This window comes from Dermochelys coriacea, chromosome 5 (genome assembly GCF_009764565.3).
Source record: "Dermochelys coriacea isolate rDerCor1 chromosome 5, rDerCor1.pri.v4, whole genome shotgun sequence".
Taxonomy (NCBI): domain Eukaryota; kingdom Metazoa; phylum Chordata; order Testudines; family Dermochelyidae; genus Dermochelys; species Dermochelys coriacea.
In genome coordinates, this window is record NC_050072.1 from 16,698,394 (window position 1) to 16,724,527 (window position 26,134).

Sequence of the window (26,134 nt, forward strand, 5' to 3'; positions counted from 1 at the left end):
AGAGTTTTCCTAGATGATGTCAGGTACAAATGGGAGCCAAATTTAGGTTTTGGAAAAATTAGCTTTTACAAAACCAATGACTGACAGGAATGCTTTATGAAATGTTTAAGATTCCAGTTGAAATGGTGTTTACCCCAGTCAGCACAATGCTGCAGTATTTTAGAATCATAAATTATATTGATTAGTAAGTAGAATTGGTCAAAACTTTTCATAGTTTCTTTGCTTAAAAAGGCTTTTTTCCAAAAATTAGATTTACAGTAATGTCAACACTATTTAATAAAAAAATCTATTTTTATGACATATTCCATCACACTTTTACTCTAAAATTGTATCAAAATTGTGTTTAAATTCACTATAGAAACTCTTTGGGCTTGTTTAGTCAGGCAGTTAGTGCACGGCAAGCTGGGATGTAAATCTATAGTGCATTAGCATGCCACGTATAAGCTGTCCATGTGAACCCGCTACCATGCACTAAAAGTTTTAGTGTGCTTTGATCCGCTCTGCTTTGAAACGGGAGTAGGTCAATGAGCACTAGGGAACTGATAGTGCACAGTAGCAGGGTCCACTTGGACAGCTAGTATGTTGCATGATAATGCACTGTAGATTTACAACCCAGCTTGCTGTGCACTAACTGTTTGACTAGACAAGCCCCTTTGTTTCTTAAAAACCACTATTTCAGTAAGAAAACTCAGTTCATATTTGAGTGTCTTCTGCATACTCTTACTTGTGGTTTCAAGGAGCTTGCACTGTGAGCTTTCAAAATCTTCTGGTGAGCAGCATCAATTGGGGCCACTCACTCCTCCTTACTCATCCTTTACAGATCATTCCAAAGGTATAAAATGGGGAGTAGCTCCAAATGCCTTTCAGTTCCTTCTAGGCATTAACGGTGCAGTGAGTATAGATCACACTAGATATTCTCAGCTCTTACATGGTTGTTTTTCCTTCAGTCCATTTGAGGCTATTTTTGTTTTACCGTTAGATTGTCAATTAATCAACTTTTCTAAATACAGAGAAGAGAGAGATGCCCATACAACATGGGAATAATCTGGTGCTGTGAAAGCAGAAAGGTCACTTCACACCCCTGCTCTCCAGGGAAGCTCTTTAGACCTAGTCAAGTGAGTCTAACACTGTAAATTCAGATTCTGCTTGGCATAAGTGGCAATGAAGTCCCTGCATCTGTCTTGGTTGAGTGTTTGGTTTGTGCCAGAAGGGCACTTCTTGACTCCAAAGAATCACTGGCCAAAGTGGTACTAGTGACCAGATCCATTTGGGTTGATGGGAGTCGTATATTGAGTCCTAGCACCAAGAACTCTGGAGAATGGCTTGCTCGAAGTGATTCTGTGTCCACCTTGTGCTGTGCAATGGTCCCTGGATCCATCTGGGTCAACTGAATTTGGTAGCAAAGATCCAGCACTGTCATCTCTGGAGAACCAACTTGGTTTTGTGAGCAACATGAGCAGATGAAAGTTCCTGGATCTGCCAATTCAACCAAGACAAGTGCTGAGGGTCAGATCAGTCAAAGTGGCATTGAGGTCTCCAGATCCATCTGAGCTGACCAAGTCAATGCTGAGGACTTGGCACCATTGACTGTGCTTAATATAAGCATCACTGCAGTTCCTGGATTCCTCTGTGTCAGGTAGGGTTCTGTACTGTTACCTTTTAAGAACCACCTGCTAAAGTGGTTCTATGGCGCTGATATAAGTAGCACCAAATGTTTTTGGTAAATAATTTTTAAATAATGATTAAGAAAATGAAAAATTTCAATTTAAAAGCTCCATGACAGTTCTGCAGAAAAGGGTCCATTTCAAACCATGCAAAACGGAAACAACTCTGAATTTTTTTGTGAAACGGTTTTTCTGATTTTCAACCTTTTTCCACTGGTAATTTATTATAAAATAAAAAGGGAAACTGACTATTTGGGTTTTGTTGCCCCAGAGGAAAGAAGTAAAAAACCCCACAGATAGAGAAATTAATTTGATGAAAATTCAGTTATGATAACCTATAGTGTTTTAATACGCATATAGAAGCTTTTCTGTAGTAGTACGTTTGTTTTTTTTTTTTAACCTGACTCTCACTATTAATCCTTTCTTTGGCAAACTAAAATTCGTTTTGGTCATGAGGCTCGGTTCCAGTAACTGCAAAGCTTCCCTGAGGCCACATGATTTTGCTAAAGCATTTTTCAAAATAACACAACTATGCATGGTGCTTTACTGTCATGGAGGGATACTGCTGGGGAGCTGCAGGGTTATTTTCACATCTGAACTCTGGAATGTAGCCCAGTCCACATACTGAACAGTCTGTGGAAGGCTTTTGCCAGTCATCTGCATTCAAAAGACCTAGTGTCCTGAACTTGGAAACATTCTTCTTCTATTAAGTGCAAGAAAGGCTATTCATACAGTAAAAAGAAAAGGAGTACTTGTGGCACCTTAGAGACTAACAAATTTATTAGAGCATAAGCTATCGTGAGCTACAGCTCACTTCATCAGAGCTGTCGCTCACGAAAGCTTATGCTCTAATAAATTTGTTAGTCTCTAAGGTGCCACAAGTACTCCTTTTCTTTTTGCGAATACAGACTAACACGGCTGCTACTCTGAAAACTATTCATACAGTGTTATTGCTGAGATTTCCCCCCATTAACTGGCTGTGCAATAGCACCCTCTGGTGTTCTGAGAACTGGCTGCTGTTTTTCTTAATCTTCACATATTACTCTTGATTACTCATGTAGCTTCTGCTTAAGATACATCGTTCTCTTGTTTCTGGTCTTGGTAATGAAATACCTGGTTACTAGACATGTGGCCTGAGCATAGGAATGGGAATCAGAACCTACTAAATTATAAGCCCATCTCTGACACACACACACTCTCTCTCTCTCTCTCTCTCTCTCTCTCTCACACTCTCTTTTGGTGGCTGAGAACAAAAGATCTAAAAGTAATGAGTCTGCAGAGAGGGAAAATACTGTGTTTGTGCCTTTTTCCCTCCCACTATATTGATGCATAAAGAAAGCCAGAAAGTTTATTCATTTGTTCGTATGTTTAAATTTGTTTATATGTTAAGTCTGGTGTTTGACTTTTGCTGCAAGATTTTTGGGCAGCCTCAGATTTATGGGTTGTGAGTTGTCTCAACCCTAATTGAAGAAGCGTGGGTGCTAAATTATTAAGAAAGGTCTTTTTCTAGACATTTACCAAAAAAAAAAGTTATCGACCCAATAATTTTCCTTGGCAGGTCACCACTAACCTTTAAGGTGGTAGTTTCCCTCCCCTATAAAATGGGGTTAATAAATCTGCACCTCATTGGGCAGGGTGAAGATGATTATAAAGTGTTTTGAAGATGGAAAGAGCTGAATAATTGCAGTTTCTGTTCACCATTGGTCAGGGCAAAGAGTGTTTATGTATGTTTCTAAAGTACTGTATGCATTTACAGTCCAATACAAATGTTTCATAAAATTAATAGAAATATTTTTATTGATAGGCTTGGTAGAATTCAATTTTTATCATCAATTTGAAGGAAAAATCAATGTTTATTTTTAAACTTTTTTCTATTTTTATCAATTAAAATGTTCAGTTGTGCAAAATTATGGGTTGTAAGCATTTTTAATTTTTTTTGTTGATTTCAATTATGGAGGGGGCAGATAATTATTTAATGACTAGACACTGAGATTCAAAAACTTAAAGCTTATAACAATTAAAACAGAATTTCAATATCACATCAAAATATATAAAGTAAATATCTTTAAATCAAACTGTAGTAAAGTTCTCAAGCAGCATTTTTCTTTCTTTGCTTGTCTGTAAATTTTGATTATTATTGATGGAAATATCTTTAAGTCAGTTTGTGTGTATGGTGAAATCGATGTTTCCTGACATTTACCAATACAAATCTAAGCCTTCCAAGCCTATTTATATAGCTTAACGGATGACAGTTCATGGGGCAGGGGTGATTTGGGTCACTGTGAACAGTTTCTGTTAATACAAAAACATTCTTCTCTGTTTGATAGTTTTGTAATGTGAAGCTGGGGAAACCATCAAACTCATTATTTCACTTTGTAACTAATAATTTGGACTGGAATCTCAGATGAGACATATATACACTGAGCACTCCGCTTCCTGTGTGACTTTAAAAACACACGATCACCTTTGAATTGGAGATTCCTAGTTTGTCTTAACACTTTGCAATATCAACATGCATATCAGGCTTTCCTGTGTCCAGCCCTATTGTTCTCAAAGAGTACTTCAAAGGGTCATAGACCAAATTAAAGTCTCGGATGAATTTAAGTAGTTACGTCTGCCATTGTGGTGGTGGTAAGAAATTTATAGAAGCTAATCTGAAACTGCAGCTTTAAAGAATTTTAATGAATAACTTCTCTGTTAAATAGTAGATATCAAAGTGATTCAGGGTTCAAAGTCACATCATGTCTTTCACTTGGGATAAAGTTTCCATCTCTATAGAAAATTAGTGACCTGGAAAGAATACACTGGTGTTATGGTAATGATGCAGTAGTTATGGCTGAGATAGTATTTTCATTTCAAATGTGTATTTGATTGTAACTTTCTCAGACTATTAAACTCTTGGTCTGAAATGTATTATGCTTGGCCTCAGCTCAGAAGGGTGGATATGTGTTTGTTGGTGGTAGATGTGTTAGGATGAGACTCTTAAATGTAGGTATGTGTTTCATTTCCAGATAAGACTACACAGTGACCTCTCTATAAAGAATACTTTCGGGTGAGGGGATTGGAGGGGGGGCAGGGATTGGACAGAGAGGAGGCATGACTTTAATGCTGTATAACCTAGTGTCAATATCTATTATAGTTAAACCAGACCATTCATTTATCAGTGAGAGGACATGTTTCTGACTGTTGTGCAATGGCCAGGTATGACCACATGACATATATAAAAATACCAACCCCTTGAATAAGGAATCTTTAACTGTGCCAGATGTTTGCGAGCCCAGGACTCCAAGGGACCAGCTCTGTAGAGTTGTACAGCTGTCATGGAGTTTAGTATGACTGTTGCCATACTTATAAAATAAATTTTGTGGAAAAACAAAATATTTATTGAATCCTGCTGATATCAGCATACTTGCTATCACTCTACACTGCCCTGAAGCCCTATAGTCTTCTCTTTGTCTCCTTAGAGGAAGATAGGATGTTTCAAGGGTTATGTGCCGAGGTTATTTCATTCCTTCATTTATGGTCATGTGAGGTCAGGAGACACTGTGAGTGCTCAGTACATTTGAAATTAGGCCACTTATTCGGGTGCTCGATGCGGATGTAGGCTTAGCCCTTAGCATACAACAGTGTTGTCAATTTACTTTTATTTATCTATATCTATATCTATATATATATCTATATATAATGTGTGTGTGTGTGTGTGTATATATATAAAAGTAAATTGACAACACTGTTGTATGCTAAGGGCTAAGCCTATATATATATATATATATATATATATACACACACACACACACATGATTCAGGATATTCAAATGTAAGGGAGGCTTAACCAGCCTTTGCTCTTCTTCTCTGTGTGGGCATTACAGCATGCATTCATTACAAGATCACACAACATGGGAAGTAAATAATAAAATACTGTGAAACCTGTCTGAAACAACTACTCAGATGATTGCCTGTTGTAGACGGGCCTTGGTACAAGTTTGTAATGGAAAGAAGCTGACTTTTTACTTCTCCAGCAAGACAGCATAACTAAATAGAATGTTTGTGTTGAAATTGCACATTTTCTGTACAGCCTTAAATAAACAAGCAAAATTCTGCATATGTTGTAGGATCATGGAATGAAAGATCCAGTTGTATCTATAGGGGGCAGACTTCAGGTTTGATTCCTCTGCCATTAAAATTTCAACCTTTAATTGCAGTTAATGTAAAACAAATATATGTCTGTATATTGCTTTCCTCTAAAGCTGTTTGACTGTTTTTAATTTAGTCCTCTGCCACCTCTCAGAAGAAAACCGTCATTATTAAAAAACATGTGACAGAAACCTTGGCCAGAATGCCATTTAAACTGAACTCTCAAATGTTAGTGAAATTCTATGAATTAATTTTGGGAAACTGTATATCCCAACATTATAGGTTTTGAAATATATTCTAATAAATAAATTAAAGCCCAAATGCTTTCTTGCACTGAGATCCCCTCACTTCTGTGCTGAGGGTATGTGGCATATTTATACAAACACTAAGTTTGGAGCAAGCTGGGGTGAAAATCTACCTTGCATTAGTGTGCTGTGCTCCATGTGTCTGTGTGGGCCCTGCTGCTGCACACTAAAAGTTCCCTAGTGTACTCTGATCTACTTCCATTTCAAAGCAGGGTAGATCAAACCACACTAGTGAACTTTCGGTGCACATTAGCAGGGCCCATACAGACACTTTAGGCTTGTCTATACTGCCCTGCAGTTCAGATTATGGGGCTGTGAATAAATAGTTAGCACTAAAGTGCTGCGCTGTAGCTCCTCTTTGTGGACACTGCAGATGCAAACTAAAAGTTCCTAATTCATGTTAACATAGTTCTTGTCAAACTGGTCTACATTAATGCAAAGTAGAAACCCTTTAGTTTGCTTCCACAGCATCCACATAGGGGAGTTATAGTGCAGCACTGTTCACATTGCTATTCCTATCCTCTTCATCCAAGGGTCAGTGTGGACATAACCCTAGTGTTTCGGTAGTGCAAGGTAGGTTTACACCTATGGTTGCAGCAAACTAAGTGTTCCTATAGACTAGCAATCAGAGGGCTAGTTAGAGGCCCCTGATCCTCTGAGCCAATCTGCCCCAGTTCCATTGTACAATAGAGTAGCTTAGTATCTGCTCTAATATACACCAACTGGAATGGTCCCCAGAGATTATGCCAGTGGAGGATTGCTGGTTCTGTGACTGCTGAGAGCTCCCGCAGGCTGTGGGAATTATCAGCTGACAAGATCCAGCTGCTTTTCCAGCCCTGTTATGTATTGTTATGCAGGAGATATTTTTAGGGCACTAATTGTCATAGTATAATCTGCACCGCCTTGATATTTTAAAGCAGCAGATATCGAGGATATGGGATGCATTTGGGCGCAGATTTAAAAGTATCTGGATCATTTAGAATATCTTCTTTCAATGAGAAATGTACATGTAACGTTAAAACTTCTTGAATAAACTTCAAAGCTAGGTCAGTGAAAGTGAAATGTAAAATGTTTTTTCAGTGAAAGTAAAATGTCTCAGTATACTTTAAATTCAAGACAGATATAAGTGGTTCCTTGACTTTTCTCAAGCTTCTTAGGGGTTGTGACATTTTTAGGTTCTTGGTATACGTTATAAGTCCCCATTTTCAGAGCTTGGTAACTGAAGAAAAAATATTTTCCGCTCTCAAACTTTGTTTTTGGTGACTTGCTGTTGGAAGAATTTGTTCCTCTGATATAAATGATAGATTAATTGCTTTCTTTGAGGAAAGTAGTGTTGTGGGGTTTTTTTTGCTGTTCATGATAAATTGTGGATTAAAAGAAAAATGTAGTTGTAATAAATAAATGGCTTTTTTTGTTTTTAAATTAGACTGTTAAGCCTGATGCTTGTCTGATGTTAAAAGGGAACTAAATTAGGCATAATGTAATACTGTATATATAACCACTTTTGTTGGATTCTAGTAGCTCTGAGGTTTAACTTTATTAAAGTCAATGGAAGAATTTCAATTAATCTGATCTTAAAAATATAATAGTTACCTTGATTCAGTTAGGTTTCTGCTATGTCTGGATTTTAGCAATGGTCAGATGGGAACATAAGAGGATTAGGGGATAGCTTGTTCCTACCTACAGTTGGAAGGATCAGGCAGAGAAAAACTCTACAGAGTTACTCTTGTAATTTTGAGAAATTCTCCCTCACAGGTAAAGAAAAAAGAAAATAGGATGTATAGTAATAAAGATACAGTCAATGAACATAAACAAGGTATTGTTCACAATCACAAAATAGAAAAAGTCCATCTAAATATAGAGTACATAATCCTCCCACAACTGTGCTCTCTGTTATTTGCACACCTCCACACCAAATGTGGTTGAACTATATATATATACACACACCAGTGAAATGCAAAGTATTATGGTATGTTTTTCAATGAAAAATAATTGTATGAATGTAAAATAGGTAGCTTTAGTTATACAACCTGTGTGTAATTTTTATAGAGCACAATTTATCTTTACTTACGTATTTCCTTATTTATTCGCATAGTATCTCCTCACCATAGGCTTGTGGTTTGCTTCTAGTTTTTGTTTTTGTATAAACACAATGCCATTGATTGATACATAACTGGTTACAAGTAATTTAGGGACAAGTTAATTTGGAATCAGAATATCTGTCCTGATTCTGGAAACCTGGCACCTAATATAGATCAATCCCATGAACAAAATAATTCTGACTTGTTTTCTGTTGTCTTTAATGTTGGCTGTCACTTACTTTTCAGGTGTGACATATGGTAATACTGTTTCACACTTTTGTGCCATTAATTTCAAAATGCTGATTGATTTGCCTTCACTATGTTTTAAGAATGTTCTACTTTTTTAATCTTCTAAAGATTTAATTTCTGTGGTCAGATTAAATTGATGGAGTACTGCTTCTTTTCCAGCATTTGTTTCATATTTAATCGCTTGTCCTACAGCCTTCACTGTGTTGAAGCACTAATAGTAATAAAAGCTCTTCAAAACTAGATTGTAACTCAGACACTTCTCACAAACATATATTTTTCTACATCCTCCTAAAACTGGTACTGAACAGAATTAAAAGTTAAATCCAGTCAAGTTTCAGGGTTCTCTGTGGGGAACACATCGTGGAAGGAAATATGACTCATAAGGACATAGTAATTAATGAAATGGAATTAATGGTGGCTACTGCTAAAACAGCATGTCTGTTGCTTACCATCTCATTTTTTATTTAGCTGTGCATGCCTTACTACCTTCTGATTAGTCTAGAGTGTTCTGCAGCCAAAAATCTTGGCTATTATAGTGTTTAAAATAGTAAGCTTGTCAATGTTTCAATTGCCTAAATCAGAAGGGGTAGGGACACATTCTATATTTCTCTTTTTTTTTTTTTTTTTTTTTTCTCTCCAGGCTTTTGGCCTTCAGGGCCTTGGATGTTACCTACTGGTAGTTCTGCTTGAAAGCTCATTTAATGCAGATAAAAAAGAACATGCTCATTCAGTTCTCTTCATCTACGTGGAAAACTGGATGAGAATCTCACTCCCACTTCTTCCCCTTTTACACAGGGTAAAGGGGCCAGAGCATCATAACGAAACTCTAAAAGCTGCAGTCCTGGCCTGGCCTGGCAAGAATTCCTTGGTTCAGAAATTGAAGCAGACAGCCACATGCTGTTCTCTGGAGACTCCTTTTGCAAGGACAGGCACTGAGGGTGCAACTGAGGGTTGGAAGGGTGTGTTGAAGTTAGGATCATAGCAGATAGTTCTGTAGAGATCTTGGGGAGACTGCCATAACTTAGACACTCTAAATCAGGGGTTCTCAGGGGGACGTGAGGCTATTACGTGGGAGGTCCCGAGCCGTCAGCCTCCACCTCCAAGTCCCACTTTTCCTCCAACATTTATAATAGAGTTAAATATAAAAAATGTGTTTTTAATTTATAAGATGGGGGGGTCACATTCAGAAGCTTGCTGTGTGAAGGGTCACCAATGCAAAAGTTTGGGAACCACTGCACTAAATGATGCTGGGGGATGTGCCACAGCTGCTCTGGATAGCCCCAAACCAGTAGGGTGTAAGATTGGTTTAAAGCCACCGTAACCTCTACCTCCCTCCGGGTTGTAAGTTCTGTGTTGTGCCTCTAAGATGCATAGTTCAGAATCTCTCACTTCTTTTCTTTAATGGCTGTCTAGACCATAAGGCAATCAAGATGCTAAGAACAAATTTCACTTGGTCCTGTGCACGGATATGTAAAACTTTGCTATTTCAGTAACAATTTTAGAACCTTCCTTTTGGTACTAGCTTTGACTCATCCGTTAGCATCTTAATAGTATGTTGAAGTCAAGCATTTTAAATTATAAACATATATTTACATCACCCATTAGTGAAAATTATAACTTTGGGTTGTGAGACTTTTGTATTCAGTGTCCATGAATCTATTGGCAGGGAACATATGCACAGTAGTTGAAATAGTGTTTGTGAGGGTTGGGGGTGGGAATGCAGGTATTGCATAGTTGTGTTATGACATTTCTACTTGTGTGATTGCATTTTACAACTTGTGAATGCTTTATGGTGGATCATACTTGTTTGGTAAAATATAGCATATATATATATCATGCTGTCCACTTCAACGGATAGTGAATGTGGAATAATGTGTTACCAGCTTTTAAAATGTAAAACAAGTGGGACACAATACTTGGTGTTTGGGCTGTGTTGATTGAGTGGAAATGGAATCTCACTTTTTGTTTTTATGGTTAATGGGTTAAAACAGTGTTTGTAGGTTGTGTGGGAAGGAATTATCTTTAAGATACGAGTTTTGATATGATTTCCACTTCAGCTGATTTCCACTTCAGCATAGTGGAACCACATACCCAATAGCAGAAAAGTTAAGGGCTCAATCCTGTTACTATTAACTTCAACAAAAGGAGGATTGGACCTTTAGTGCACAGTTTAGATCTGGTTGAACAGGGCTGAATCAATCTGCAAAGTTTTGGAGAATTAATTTGTAATTACAGAGAGGGCAGAGATGATTGTTGCTGTTAAATAGTAGCTTTATTTTTTTGAACTTGCAAAACAGCAGGTAAAAATGAAAGTATTTAACGCTTGAGCGGTAAGTTACATTGATGACCACCATTTTTCTGGGCTTGTGCTTTATTTTCACAATTCATTTATTCATAAATGTAATTCAGATATGAAGGAGAGTGAACGACAGTTTTCCAAAATAGCCTTATGAAAAAGTTATGGCAGGGCAGTTTCAGAACACACATCATTTCAAAATATGCAATAACAACTGAAAAATCACCCACATAAATTCTGTATATTTTTTTTTCTGAGTTTAGCATTGGCTTTTATTCCAATGGCTTTCCAGTTTACCTTGTATTAAGTTGGCTGTCAGTCAGCCCAGATCTGTCTTGGATTCGCTGTTTTTTATATAAATGTCTCCCAATTTGTATCAGTGCTGTTTATTTCCTCTCCCTGGATGTATGACTTTATGAATACTGAATAGCCCCTGGTTGCAAGCAATTCATTGTTCTAATATCTCAATATTATTTTGTTTCTGTCTTCCAGTATTACCTATACCTCTAGCCTGTTGTCTGTAAATCTGATCATGGTTGATAGAAGTTTTACAAAGTATTTTAAAATCTTGTAAGGGAGAACTCAATATCCAGCTCTAAAGCTAGGTAGCCAGCACGATTAAAAACAACCATGACTTACAAGTAAAGTAACTACCCCTAGAAAATTAGAGAAAGAGACCGTTTGGTCTTCAAATTGCAAACCATTATCTTTTAAAGTAAATGAAATATTCTAGTTTTAATTATTGCTTGCCTTGTTCTTAAGAAGATATGCTTGATTTAGCTTCTGTAGTTGCATGAGCTGGGTGTGCAATAATCACAATCTTTTCATTTTATTTTTAAAATGTTTCTGGCAGTCTTTAGACTCTGGATATTTTTCACTCCTTAATGTGACAATTTTTTCACCTTGTTTCGATTTTCTCTTTTGAGTTATGCTAAGTTTTTTTTTTTTTCAACATAGCTGCCAAGGTTCCTTCCCCACTCTGAACTCTAGGGTACAGATGTGGGGACCTGCATGAAAACCCCCTAAGCTTATTTTTACCAGCTTAGGTTAAAACTTCCCCAAGGTACAAACTATTTTACCTTTTGCCCTTGGACTTTATTGCTGCCACCACCAAGCATCTAACAAATATAGAACAGGGAAAGAGCCTGCTTAAAAAAGTCTTTCCCCCCAAAATCCTCCCCAAACCCTACACCCCCTTTCCTGGGGAAGGCTTGATAAAAATCCTCACCAATTTGCATAGGTGAACACAGACCCAAACCCTTGGATCTTAAGAACAATGAAAAAGCAATCAGGTTCTTAAAAGAAGAATTTTAACTGAAGAAAAAAAAGTAAAAGAATCACCTCTGTAAAATCAGGATGGTAAATACCTTACAGGGTAATCAGATTCAAAACATAGAGAATCCCTCTAAGCAAAACCTTAAGTTACAAAAAGACACAAAAACAGGAATATACAATTCCATTCAGCACAGCTATTTTATCAGCCATTTAAACAAAACAGAATCTAACGCATATCTAGCTAGATTACTTACTAAGTTCTAAGACTCCATTCCTTTTCTGTTCCTGGCAAAAACAACACACAGACAGAGAGAACCTTTGTTTCTCCCCCACCCTCCAGCTTTGAAAGTATCTTGTCTCCTCATTGGTCATTTTGGTCAGGTGCCAGTGAGGTTATCCTAGCTTCTTAACCCTTTACAAGTGAAAGGGTTTTCCCTCTGGCCAGGAGAGATTTTAAAGGTGTTTACCCTTCCCTTTATATTTATGACAATATATTTGACAATAGCTATTAAAGGGATCAAAGAAATTGATCAAAATGAACTACTGTCTGCTTTTGTATTTATAAGTGCATGAGGAAATTCATAACTGGGTGTGACTTTTAGGAATTAGGGCTCATTGGAGAGAAAGAAAGGGAAATGGACTCAAAAGGCACTCTTAGTCTGTGATTTCCTTCTTATCAGTTTTTAATAATTTTTTTTCAGGTACATGCGGGGTCGTTTAACATATGATCAAATTAATGGAGTTGTTCAAGATTTGAATAAAGCAGTGGTTAGCAAGTATAAGATCTTACATCAGCCAATGAAATCTATGAGCTCTGCTGTCAGAAATCTCTACCACAGATTCCTGGAAGAAGAAACCAAGGATACTAAAGGTATTCTTTCTTAATTTATGCATGTATGTATTTATAAAACTTTCATTCTTCTTTGAGTGCTTGCTCATATCCATTGCATGCCAGGTATGTGCATGCCACATGCACAATTGCCAGAGATTTCTCCCTTAGTGGTATCTGTAATACTGGCTCTAGCAGTATAAGGGGTGCCACCAGCTCTGCACCCTCTCAGTTCCTTGGCGATCACCTCAGCCAGAAGGGTCGCTGAGATCAAAATCCTGACATCAGAACCCCCGTATATGGTGTTCTTGAAGGACCAGGTCCAGCTGCGCCCTCATCTGGCCTTCCTACCAAAGGTGGTGTTGCAATTCCACAATAATCAGGACATTTTTCTGCTGTATTCTTTCCAAAACCTCACAAGACTACTGAGGAATGTCAGCTCATACATTAGATGTTAGGTGGGTCCTGGCCTTCTAGATCGAAAGGACTACGCCCTTCAGCAAGTCTGCGCAACTCTTTGTGGCAGTAGCGGAAAGAATGAGAGGGCTGCCGGTGTCATCCCAAAGAATCTTGTCTTGGATAACCACATGTATCCGGGCCTGCTATGAGCAGGCGAAGGTTCTGCTTCCAGCCATTTTGAGTGCTCATTCCACAAGAGCTCAGACTTCGTCAGCAGCGTTCCTTGCGCAAATACCAATCCAGGACATCTGCAGAGCCGCAACATGGTCATAGGTTCATACCTTCGCATCCCACTATGCCATCACCCAGCAAGCCCATGACGATGCCAGTTTCAGAAGAGCGGTGTTGCAGTCAGCCCATCCATAAACTCTAAGCTTGCCTTCAATGGTACTGCTTGTGAGTCACCTAGCATGGAATGGACATGAGCAAGGACTTGAAGAAAAACCGGTTACTAACTTTTTGTAACTTTTCTTTGAGATGTGTTGCTCCTGCCCATTCCATGACTCGCCCTCCTATTCCTCTATTGGAGTTATCGGCAAGAAGGAACTAAGAGGGTGCAGAGCTGGCCTTATACCAGCGCATACGCATATAACTCCAGAGGTGCTAGAGCGGTCCTACGGACACCACTAAGAGAAAAATATCCAGCAACCGTGCATGTGGTGCACACACACCTAACATGGAATGGACATGAGCAACACATCTCAAAGAACAACTGTTACAAAAGATTAGTAACCGTTTTTTATCAGAGCATCTAGATAAAATGTACAAGAAAGGGGGAAAGGTTTTCTTAAGTGACTAGTGATTTTTGGGTGTCTTCATTTTTTGGTTGTCCAACTTCAAACACCTTAAAAGGGCCTTATTTTCAGAAGGTAGATGCTCATTGGTTTCAGATAATTAGGCCCCTCTAAAAATTTTCAATTTGGGTGCCCAAAAATTGAAGCATTCAAATCTCTAGTCACTTTTGAGACTCTTAGACATGTTATAAAGCAGTCTCAGATGGTGAGTGTCTAAATTTATAAATTGCAGATATGCCAAGATGGTTGTTAATTTGTGCACAGTTACCATACTTGCATATAGGGCAACTCAGCTGACAATGCCCTGCTGGTACCCTTAGGCACTATCTACAGCAGAAGACCAGCAAATCTTACCTGCCACAATGGGACATGGGTAGAAAGGGGATTTCTCAAATAACTGGGTCCCAGACCATTAAGGACTCTCAATTTGTAATCAGCATATATTACACCCTCCTTATGAGAAGAGACTCCAAGAACTTGGCTTGTTTAGCCTAATTAAAAGAAGGCTGAGGGGAGATACGATTGCTTTCGATAAATACATCAGAGGGATAAATAGGACTGAGGGAGATGAGTTATTTAAGTGCCAATGTGGACACAATAACAAATGAATATAAACTGGCCATCAACAAGTTTAGGCTTGTTTCTAACCATCAGAGGAGTGAAGTTCTGGAACAGCCTTCTAGGCTGGGGGGAGCAATGGGGACGAAAACCTAACTGGCTTCAAGACTGAGCTTGATAAGTTTATGGAGGGGATGGTATGGTGGGACGGCCTACAATGGGATGAGGCCCATCAGCGACTGCCAGTAACAAAAATCCCCAACGGCCAGAGATGGGATACTAGATGGGGTGTGCTCTGAGTTACCACAGAGAATTTTTTCCCAGGTATCTGCCTGATGGGTCTTGCCCATATGCTTGGGGTTTAACTGATTGCCATATTTGGGGTCGGGAAAGAATTTTCCCCTCCAGTCAAATTGGCAGAGGCATGAGTCACTTGCAGGTTTAAGCTAGTGTAAATGGTGAATTCTCTGTAATTTGAAGTCTTTAAACCATAATTTGAGGACTTAAGTAACTCAGCCAGAGGTTAGGGGTCTATTACAGGAGTGGGAGGACGAGATTCTGTGTGCTGCAATTTGTAGGAAGTCAGACTAGATGATCACAATGGTCCCTTCTGACCTTAAAGTCTATGAGAATAGACAGCATAGAACCAAGTTATCATGTGACCGAGGGACCCCTGGGTGTCAATGGGCTGAGGGCACAGTGGGTGCATAGAGTTTTACAGGGATCCCCTGTGTCAGATATATGCATAATAGTTTACTGAAGGGTGCCATGTGAAATTCCTACTGAGAGCCCGTATTCACAAGTTGTCGTCATCGTTGTAAAGTGTACGTACAGATAATATTAAGGAGTTATGTAGCTATACTAAAGATAATGTTCTTAAGCTCTTGGAGTTAAGGCAGGTTACCAGGAGGTGACATATCTTGGAAATGTTCCTTTCAGGCCGGAGTAACAGACACCTATCTCTCTGTCTGGCCATTTGAGTATTGTGTATTGTATGACTCTCACTCTATGCCTATCTGCATACTGAGGCACAGGCAAAATAAGAGATTGTGAAAGCTACAAGAAAGGAAATCTGCAAGATGAAACAAATAGCAGTTGTGTCCAGTTTATGAGTAAAGACAAAGGATAGGACAAGTATATCTTGGGGGGGGGAGGAACATACTGAATTGGTCACCTAGGAGACAAGCTGACAACATGTCTGCCTCATGAAAGGAGAGTCACGGTGAACGTGACTATAAAGTGCTGCAAGGATTTGGGTGAGCGTTACTCTACAAGACATGAGAGTATCTAGTTCATTGATACTCAGACTGAGGCTCGCATGCTGCAAGTGGCTCTTTAATGTATCTCCTGTGGCTCTTTGCAGCACATGATATTAAAACACTGTGTGATTTAATTATTAACCAATCTAAGTTATTAACCAGTCAGGATGCTTTTACTATGTTATTAACCATTTAAGTTACCAGCTTGCACTAAGTTATTAATTTATTTGCTGTGAGAATAATATATTTTCACACTACTGTGGCTCTTTGAGTATCATTGATTTAGTTAATAAAGTCTGAGCTGTAGAATGCGTATTATGATTTTATTTTATATATAAACAAATGGTTGTTTCCAATACTTCTGCTTGCTGTTAGAATAATAAAAATGTAGGACTGGAAGGGATCTTGATAGGTCATCTAGTCCAATCCACTGCACTGAGACATGACTAAGTATTATCTAGACCAGGGTCTCAAAGTCCTGGCCCGCATGCCATCTGCAGCCCAAGAACCTCCCCACTGCCTCCTGCGGAGGAGAGACGCATGCAGACACACTGCTAACAATGTCTGCTGCAGGCGCTGCCCCCCGCAGCTCCAGTTGACTTGGGGAGAGGTACAGAGATACCATCATTAGTTGCAGGGCAGAGTGAGCCATGGAGGCAGCATTACTTTTTTTTCTACAATGACTATACACACACGTGTATTATTTGATTGATTAGGTATTTTTTAAAAAAAAACAAACAATAGGCCTTCAGTCCCAGCATGCTGTGCAGTAGACTTTGCTGAGTAACCATGTAATCTCATTGCTTTAACCCTTGACCTGTCTTACTCCTTTGTTGCATCATGACATAAATTTAGCCCAATCTGGCAAATACATTCAGCGCCCATGTGGATGTAGTTGCAGAATTGGGGCCTTAGACTGTAAACTCTTCTAGATTGGGGCCACATAATCCTATTTGTATTTGCACTGCCTGGTGGACTTCTTTATCCAATATCTAGACGTATTATTTAGGATAAAGGATTTGTGGTCTGGCTGGATAATTTCACATTTCAATTTCCCCATAACCAGCTTCCAGTGCAAACAGGTATAGCAACAGATATTCTTCATCTTCATGTTGTGCTAAAGAAATAAACTGTCGTGCTGGATACTGCAGTTTAATTTAGAATTTGATGTATAAACTGAATTTGAATTTGTGACTATAAATAGCTTTTATGACTAAAGAAACATTATTTAAATTCTGTCCTCAATCTATAAAAAAACTGATTTAAGACAGAAGTGAGCTTGAACTATAAAACAGATCTGGGTCTGCAGTTGTGGAAAGTCAGTGGCTAGAATGCAATGGCTTTATGGAAGCGGTTGGGCTGTCATGTCGACCTTATAAAATACACCCTTCTGTTCTATTGAGTTCAGTGTAGGACTAAAATGAAGCAAAATGTCTGCATGGTTTACAATATGGTCTTAACTGTAGCCACAGATTTTTTTAAGATACATGGCATTGTGCATCTTTAGTTCAGTGTCTGACAAATCATTTCAAACAGCAGCTGTACAGTTTCAGTAGCAGAAAATCATGTTTATCTCCAGCATTTAATTTTAGAAAATGGTCAGGACCAGAATTCTTGTGACAAAGTGTGATGCCAGTGCACCACTTGGGAGCTTCCTGAATGTATATTTCATCAACAAGGTGAAGTGATGGTGGAAAAAGATTGGGGTGTTGCATTTTGAAATGTTAAATTAATCCTATAAAATATTTGTTTACATCTCAATGTGGTATGTTTGTTCTCCAGGTGAATTTTTTGTCGTGGAGGCTGATATAAAAGACTTCACACAACTGAAGGTGGATAAGCGCTTTCACAGCATTCTGAACATCCTCCGGCATTGCCACAGAGTGCGGGAAGTCCGTGGTGCACGACTCGTCCGTTACGTTATCTGCTAATATGGTTTTGGACTTGATTTTGCCCAGGTTGAAGGGCATAAATATTTTGTTAGGCATAAGAATGTTTGCCTTCAGAAAGTCAGAGGACACTATACATAGAAATTCCCTACTCGGCTAATTTATTTTCTAAATGACAGAAATGATGAACAAATGCCTAACTCATTGATCAGGCATCCACTTTGAATTACAAGTCTGCTTTCATGTGCATTCATTCTCCAGGATTAGAAACATCTGATGGTCCTGAAATGTTTAAAGTTGTTTTGATTTGAATTGTTGAGTTAGGCTACTGTTTGATTCTGGTGTCTTGTACTGGCCTTTGCTCCCATTATAAATAACCGATCCAATGTAGAAATGAATGTAATTGACACCCCGGTGGTTGCAGTGGTTTCATGAGGTTGTCAGGTAAAGATGTTTTAGCCACCCTACAAGTGGTGGCCAGAAAAGCTGCATTCTCAGCAGTGTAATACTGCTTTTGTGTTTATAAAATGGAGATTGTCTTTAACAATGGGTAATTGTTTGGGGGTATGCATTTCATTTTGTTAATGCATCAAATTGATTTCCACTCTTCTACTTTTTGTACAATCTTTTTCTTCTAATCCTAAAATTATAGTTGGGGTTTCCAAAATGAGCCAGGCATGCAGCTCTGAGGTGGATAAATGCTTCCAAACATGATGATGATGGTTCTATAATCTACTGGTTTTTCACATTTCATCAGTCAGATTTCTTCTTCAGTCCAACCCATTTAATCAAAACAAATACTAGAACCATGATAATGTAACTGAAATTTTTGCTTCCATTTTGAAAATATTTAACATTGACAGCTCTTATTCTAGAACATTGCTTACCCACTAGCTTCCATATAACCAATCTTAGAATAGATTTGTTTTTGCAATAAATTCCAATGTTGCAGGCAGTTAAAGATGTTTTTATATGACAAAAGTTTTGACAAAGGTTATTTTCCTTCCTTGAGCCTGCACCTGTTGTTATACTAACCAAGTAGTCTAAAATAGCTTTTTTTGTATGTTGCCAGTAATAATAAGATAGTTTAAATAGCAGAAGACCCTGACTGAACCTTGAACTATTGAAAGGTCAATAAAGGAGGCTGGATAAGTGCTCAGTAGGGCTGTATTTGTTTTAGTCTTTTGCTGTCTGAGACTCTGATACTGACGTGATGAGATCCAAGCTGTAGTCTCCATTCTGCATAATACTTGAATGAATGTTATGTATTGTTCAACACAAATGCCATAAGTGGAAAGAGTGCACAATCTGAATTTCAGTTTGAGTAGCTGTCAAATGGGTCCATCTGTTCTCTTCTTAAAAGTTTAGTGTACATGAAGTGAACCAGAGAGATCTGGCTTCATGGATCATTGGCTTAATTCTTACTGGTTTTCAAAAGCTTTAATGATTTTCTCTCTGAATTTCTAAGTGTCTTCTGAATTTTTGGTAAACTTTAGTCTCTGCACTTGAGAATTTATAGTGGCTGTGACATTATTTGGCTATCACAGGTGCAGCTCCTTAGGTGCTAGCAATGGTGGAAACGTTAGTGTAGGCTCGACCTGTTTAGAGTAAAACAGGGACTGTTTCTTCTGTATAGTACTATGTCCACTGAGCCCCAGCACAGGCCATGTTCTCATCTGCTTTACACTGCTCTATGAGCACAAAGCAGCCCTAACCCCAATAGCCTGCCCCCTGGACAATCTCCCCAGTATAGGGGGTAGTTCTCTAGGTTATCAAAGAGCCACTATAGTGGCTTCTAATTCACCCTGAGGTTTGACTGCTGGTGTAGGTGTTGTGGCTAAAGAAGGGCACATGGGCGGCAGGCTATTTTGTGCCCTAGATCTGTTGGCAGCTGGTACAACTTAGAATGGCCTAGAGAAGTCACTTTAGTCCATGTCAGCGGACCCAATAGTGTAATCCTACAAACAGATGAGGTAGTGCCTTAGAAGTAAGCCTATAATCAGAAGCATTTTTTAAAATTTGAATTAATGTTTAAGGTGTAGTTCCCAGTCCTGAGAAGTCCACCTGCTCTTTAACTGTTGAGCAGAAGCACTGCGCACAGCACTGTGCAGAACACAGAGTCTCTATCCTGGGCCCTACCCTAAGGAGCTTATAATCTATACCAGCGTTACCCTCACAAAATTGGGGGACCACATAGTGGGCACACAGAGGGTTCGTAGCTCTGAGTACTGTTCAGAGGGAAGGGAGAAGCAGGGAGATCCACAATCTTACTACAGACTTAAGATTTGAAAGTTAAAGGTTCAGGAGGGACTCCTAATGGAATGAGCAGCAAGGGAGTGAGCTGACAGACCAGCTATGTCTGAAGAGCAGTGAGGGAGAGCCCTTCATTGCTCTTAGCTTTAGGCAGCACACTCAGTCTAGGATTGCTAACTCCTTCCTCCCAGCAGTCATTGTGTGCTCTCTTCAGCGTCTCCTACCCTACATCCTGCACGTACCTCTAAGGGGTAGCAGAGGAATGGGTGATTAGAAGAGCATGCAGTATACCCTTTGTATTCTCAGGAATGTTTCAGAGGATAGATGAAATATCCTGAATGTATTTAAAAAAAATTAAATCACCTCCATCATACAAGTCCACTGGCTCCCCATTCATTCATACCTTCTATTTTCAAAATCTCTCTCCATAAACTCACTCCAGCCTCTGGCAGACTTATTTTCTGCCTTCTCCCTCTGCTTGTCTTGGACTGACTTCTCTTCTGTCCTCTTCTCACCAGTCCACGTATTGCTGAGAACATGTGCGTGTTTGCAGCTGAACCCTGGTGTGATGGATTTGGAGCTGCTCTGTAATAACTTATGAATACTGTACGTTGACTTGGTTAGTGGGATGTTTACTCTTTGAATAGGTTGGTTTAGTTTACAGGGGGCTGTAGGGGAAAACAAGGAAGAAAGAAAAAGAATGGCTCAAGATAAGCTGCTTCTCAGCAAATACTTGAGTTGTTAAGAGACAACAGCCAGGGCAGGAAAAATCCCCAGGGACACAGGAGATCAAAAGAACAGGGGCAGGCTTAAAAAGGAATACTTTTTTTCCGCTGGAGGAGGGTTGTTCGGGGAATTTAGGGTCCCAGTACCATCAGAGAAAGGCAAGATAGAGATGCATGTAGATTGTTTTAAAATCCTTTTTCTCTAAATGCTTTGTTAAAATAAACAGTAATTTTGGTTTTAAAAGGTTGTCTGATTGTGCTGTTCTCCACTGGTCACAGATTTTCGAAAGGAAGAACCATTGGTACTCAAACTCAGTCAGACCTGCTTGGTAAGCATGGTTGATCCACAGGATGCTGTAGCCCAGGGCCTCATCTAGGAACAGGTAAATTGTGGAATTCCATCCTCGGAGAGTTGAAAGCACAAAGGCGAAAATCCTGCGGCGTGCACTTAGAGACCTGGAAGGGGACAGAGGTGCAGCTAGTCCTGTAACCAAGACAACTGGTTTAGCTGGGAGCATACACAAAGATTAACCTCTATTTCTAAAATAGGGCTGAGCACAGTTTGTCTGCTTGCAGCTTGACTATGTTCCCCACTGGTTCAGCAGCACCTGCTGCTGCTAACAATAAGTCATTTTTCTTGTCTAGACCAGGTCTGTTGGCTCACAAAGTCTTTGGGGGGCGGGGCGGAGGGGGGAGGAAGATCTAATGGAGACAATATACAAAATAAAGTTGCATTATCTTTGCCTATTCACATTTCTTAACCTCTTAATATTCCTGCCAAAGTTTGTTCTGAGACGCAAGGTAGGGTGAGAATGTTTTATTGGACTAGCTTCTGTCATCTCTTGGTGATAGAGAGAAGTTTCAAGCTTGCACAGAACTCTTCTAGTCAGAAAGCTTGAAATGCTGTCTCTCTCACCAACAGAAGTTGGTCCAATAAAAGATATTACTTCACCCATCTGGTCCCTAACATCCTGACCAATACTGCATAAAAAGTTTGTTCTGTTCAATCATTATCACTTTGGCTGCATTACATTTTTATTGTATTTGTTTTGAACTGAGTAAGCTTGATTATCTTGCTGTACTAGCTTTTTTCCTAACACTCTTTCTGGGGAATGCACACCTTCTGTAATTAACAGGATATTAGTGAGCAGCCTTCATTCTGTTACTCTGGGTTTTTAATTTCCTAAATTATTTTCCCTGAGGCTGATTCTAACAAATGTCCTCATTATTTAAAAAAAAAAAAGTACTTGTGGCACCTTAGACTAAGAAATTTATTTGAGCGTAAGCTTTCTTGAGCTACAGCTCACTTCATTGGATGCATTCGGTGGAAAATACAGTGGGGAGATTTATATACACACACACAGAGAACATGAAACAATACGTTTTATCATACACACTGTAAGGAAAATGATCACTTAAGATGAGCTGTTAGCAGCAGGAAGGAGGGGGGGAAGGAGGAAAACCTTTTGTGGTGATAATCAGGGTGGGCCATTTCCAGCAGTTGTTAAGAACATCTGAGGAACAGTGCGGGGTGGAATGGCAGCCGCCATGGCACCTGTGAAGAAGCCTGTGATGAAAGGTGGCAAAAAAAAAAAAAAAAGCAGGTCCTAAAATTTACTCTGGACTGCACCCATCCTGTTGAAGATGGAATCATGGACGCAGCCAACTTCGAGCAGTTCTTGCAAGAACGAATCAAAGTGAATGGAAAAGCTGGTAAACTGGGTGGAGGTCTGGTGACCATTGAGAGAAGCAAGAGCAAAATTACTGTAACTTCAGAAGTACCTTACTAAGAAATATCTGAAGAACAACAACTTGCGTGACTGGCTGCATGGGGAAATAGTTTTACTTTATGTAATGACTCATCCACTCCCAGTCTCTATTCAAGCCTAAGTTAATTGTATCCAGTTTGCAAATTAATTCCAATTCAGCAGTCTCTCATTGGAGTCTGTTTTTGAAGCTTTTTTGTTGAAGGATAGCCATTCTCAGGTCTGTAATCGAGTGACCAGAGAGATGGAAGTGTTCTCCAACTGGTTTTTGAATGTTATAATTCTTGATGTCTGATTTGTGTCCCTTTATTCTTTTACGTAGAGACTGTCCAGTTTGACCAATGTACATGGCAGAGGGGCATTGCCGGCACGTGATGGCATATATCACATTGGTAGATGTGCAGGTGTATGATAAAACCCATTGTTTCATGTTCTGTGTGTGTATATATAAGTCTTCCCACTGTATTTTCCACCGAATGCATCCGATGAAGTGAGCTGTAGCTCACGAAAGCTTATGCTCAAATAAATTTGGAAGTCTCTAAGGTGCCACAAGTACTCCTTTTCTTTTTGCAGATACAGATTAACACGGCTGCTACTCTGAAACCTCATTATTTTTAAAATCCCTTTCCTTGAAGTTGAGTGCTTCAGTACTACCTCTTGTGAAAAAGCTCTGTCCTTCCCTCTGTGAGTCCCACGTTTCCTGGCGGATTTCACTAGCCACAGAGGCTCACTGTGACCCTCCGTATAACTCTTCTCTCTCTAGAGACAAAGGTCACAGTCTACTTAGCAATTTTCATCATAAGCCAGGAAGGGAGATGAGGAGAAATTAACCTTCCTTACACAGTCACTGTTGTTTCAGTGATTAATCAGGGGGTAAAGGTCAGGGGGGAGCCCAGGCCCACCCTCTACTCCAGGCTCCAGCCCAGGGACCCTAATAGTATCAGCTATGATAGGTGACCTTTTAGAAACATGACGTGTACAATTCCCTGGGCTACTTCCCCCACAGCAGGCCTCACTTCCTCAAGCTCCACTTCACCCTTACCTCAGGACCTCCTTCCTTGTGCCTAATATGGTGTGTACTACCCAGTCTCTCCAACAGCACAATTCCTTCCTACAACTCCAGACATATACCCCCACCTGACTGACTGGGAGGCTTTTAACTAGTTTCAGCCAGCCCCTGATTGGCTTCAGGTGTCCCAATCAACCTAGCCTTCTCCCTGCCTTCTGGAAAGTTCTTAATTGGCCCCAGGTGTCTTAATTGACCTGGAGCAGCTGCCATTTCACTTATCCTGGTACCAGAGATCTGCTCAGCTTGGAGCTAATCTCTCTCTCTCCCTCCCATTACTCTGCCATAGCCTTCTAGCTTGGAGGGAGGTGGGAAACTGCTACTCCTGCTGCTGTTAGGACCTAAGCTCTCCCTGCTGCTCCAGCTGCTCCCCTGGCTGGGCCAAACACCCCCCGTTCTCTGCTACCTGGTTCCTGGACCCCCCACTCTTGGGAGCTGCTACTGCTGCAACTGCAGCCCCGGGGGGGGGGGCTGCTAGCCCACGCCCCAGAGAGGAGAAGTGAGGGGCCCCAGCCACTGCTCTTGTGGATACCACCACCACACCTGAGAGGGGTCCTTTCTGCCTGCCTGGACCATCACCTGGAGTTCCTGGAGCAGCTGCTGCTGTGGAGTCTGCTGCCTGGAGCTGCTAAAGCCCGAGGAGGAAAAGAGGACATCTACCAGTGAGAGCGCACCTAGAGACTTTGCAGACCACCGTAGAGGGGTCCCTCAGACTGAGTAATTTTCAAACTGCTCTTGTGGTGGGGGTCTTGACTGTGTTGCCAGGGACACGGGCTGTGGTGTGGAGCTGCCCCCCGATCCATCTGTGTGTCCCCCCCCAACCGCCACCACTGCCGCCACCACCGCTGCCCCCTCCACCACCCCCACTGGCTGTATACCATCTGCCTCAGCTCCTGCCTCTGGACTCAGCTGCTTGCTTGGCTTGCCACGCCCTATTTCCACCCTTTGGGGCAGAAGCAGCAGCCAGCTTAAAAAAAGACTTGTGCAAGTGCATGTGGGCACATATGCCCCCCTGGACTGCCTACACCCCAGCTTTGCCCTTTACTACCTGCCCCATTTGCCACTTGTAGCTTTGCCCCCCCTTTTGCCCCAGCCCCCTTACTAGCTTCAGTTTGTTTGCCTGCCCCGCCCATTTCCTTCTGCAGCCTTTGTTTGTTTGCCCCGCCCCAGTCTCTGAAGCTAGCCCCTTGGTTTCCCTGGCCTAACTCCAGACCGCTTAGTGTCTCGCTCCGTGTGCCCATTCCCCCTCCCATGCGCTTGTGCAATTCCCCATTTTAGTTGCAACCCTCTTCACTGCACCCCCAATGTTGTTGTATCCCCCCCTCCTCTAGTGCACCAAGAGAAGCCGGAATTCCACCGTGTGTCGGTTACTGACCCTAACCCCTGATTGCCCCCCGTCCAGCCCACCCCTTTTGGCGCCCTCCTCCCCTGCCTGCAGCCTAGCAGGGAGGAGTGATCAACCTGCTTCCCCTCTCCCCTCCTCCTTCTGGTGTCCCCCCTTCCCTCCTTGCTCATGATGGCGGGGGATGAGACGGGTAAGACCCCTCCAGCAGCCCGAGCTCCCCCCCCTGCCTACCCCTCTGTCACCCCCCCCAAGCTTCTACCTCCGCTGCGGAACCATCTGCCACCGCCCCCGCTGGGGCACCAGCAGCGACGGGCACCAGGGTGACCTCCATTGCTGCCATGTCTCACCCCCTCAGATTCGGGGGGAGCCAGCCCAGCCAGCGGGAAGGGCCAGGGGAAGAAGAAAGGGAAGGGCCCTGCTAAGAAGACCAGGCCCTCCATGGCAGGGGCTGCCCCCAATGCCCCGGCCCCACCGCTGGCTGGGGCATCCCTCTCTGCTGTTCCCTCCACCAACTCTGCGGGTGTCCCTCCCCCGGCCCCCAGAGCGTACACGCAGGTGGCGGCAGCTCCCCCGCCTGCCGCTATGTCATCTCTCCTGCCCACCGCCTCCACTACCACCTATAGCGGCCGGGGCCCCTTTCCCACTATGACCAGGAAGCACGGCGTCGGTTGCCTCCTGGTGCCCGCTTCACCCCACGTGGAGACCTATGTGCGGGCGTTGGCGAGGGTGATGGGGCCCACGGCCATTGTGGCGGCCTCCAAAAAGTATGGCAAGGTCGTCGTCTTCTTAACATCGGAGGCCGCCGCCCAGGAGGCGGTGGAGAAGGGCCTGGCGGTGGGGGGCGTCTTTGACCCTTAGAGCCGCTAGAGGACCTGGGTTTCCGCCTGGTCCTGACCTCCGTCCCTCCCTTTCTCCCCAATGCCGCTCTGTTACCCACCCTCTCTACCTTGGAGAAGCCCATCTCTGTCATCAGCCCTCTCCCATTGGGCTGCAAAGACCCCGCCCTCCGTCACGTCCTCTCGTTACGCCGGCAAGTGCAGCTTCAACTGCCGCCAGCGGCGCGTGACGGAGAGGTGCTGGAGGGGTCATTCCTAGTCCCCCACCAGGGGGCCCATTACCTGGTGCATTATTCCATGGGGGAGGCCCGGTGCTACCTCTGCCGGGTGATGGGGCACGTCCAGAGGGAC

At 41.5% G+C, this 26,134-nt stretch overlaps 1 protein-coding gene across 4 annotated transcripts in view; it reads left to right on the top strand.

Annotated features, from left to right (window-relative positions):
- The window catches only part of SKA1 (spindle and kinetochore associated complex subunit 1), a 52,361-nt gene extending 33,332 nt beyond the window's left edge, over positions 1-19,029 (top strand). For 2 of the 4 annotated variants that reach the window (XM_043514978.1, XM_043514979.1), the window contains 3 exons: positions 12,706-12,875; positions 15,823-15,900; positions 17,686-19,029. In XM_043514978.1, coding sequence (XP_043370913.1) covers positions 12,706-12,875; positions 15,823-15,900; positions 17,686-17,834 — 397 coding nt within the window. In that variant the 3' untranslated portion in view covers positions 17,835-19,029. The remainder of the gene's footprint in view (positions 1-12,705; positions 12,876-15,822; positions 15,901-17,685) is intronic. The other 2 variants (XM_038401985.2, XM_043514980.1) reach the window with 1 other exon arrangement.
- Positions 19,030-26,134: the final 7,105 nt, after the last annotated feature.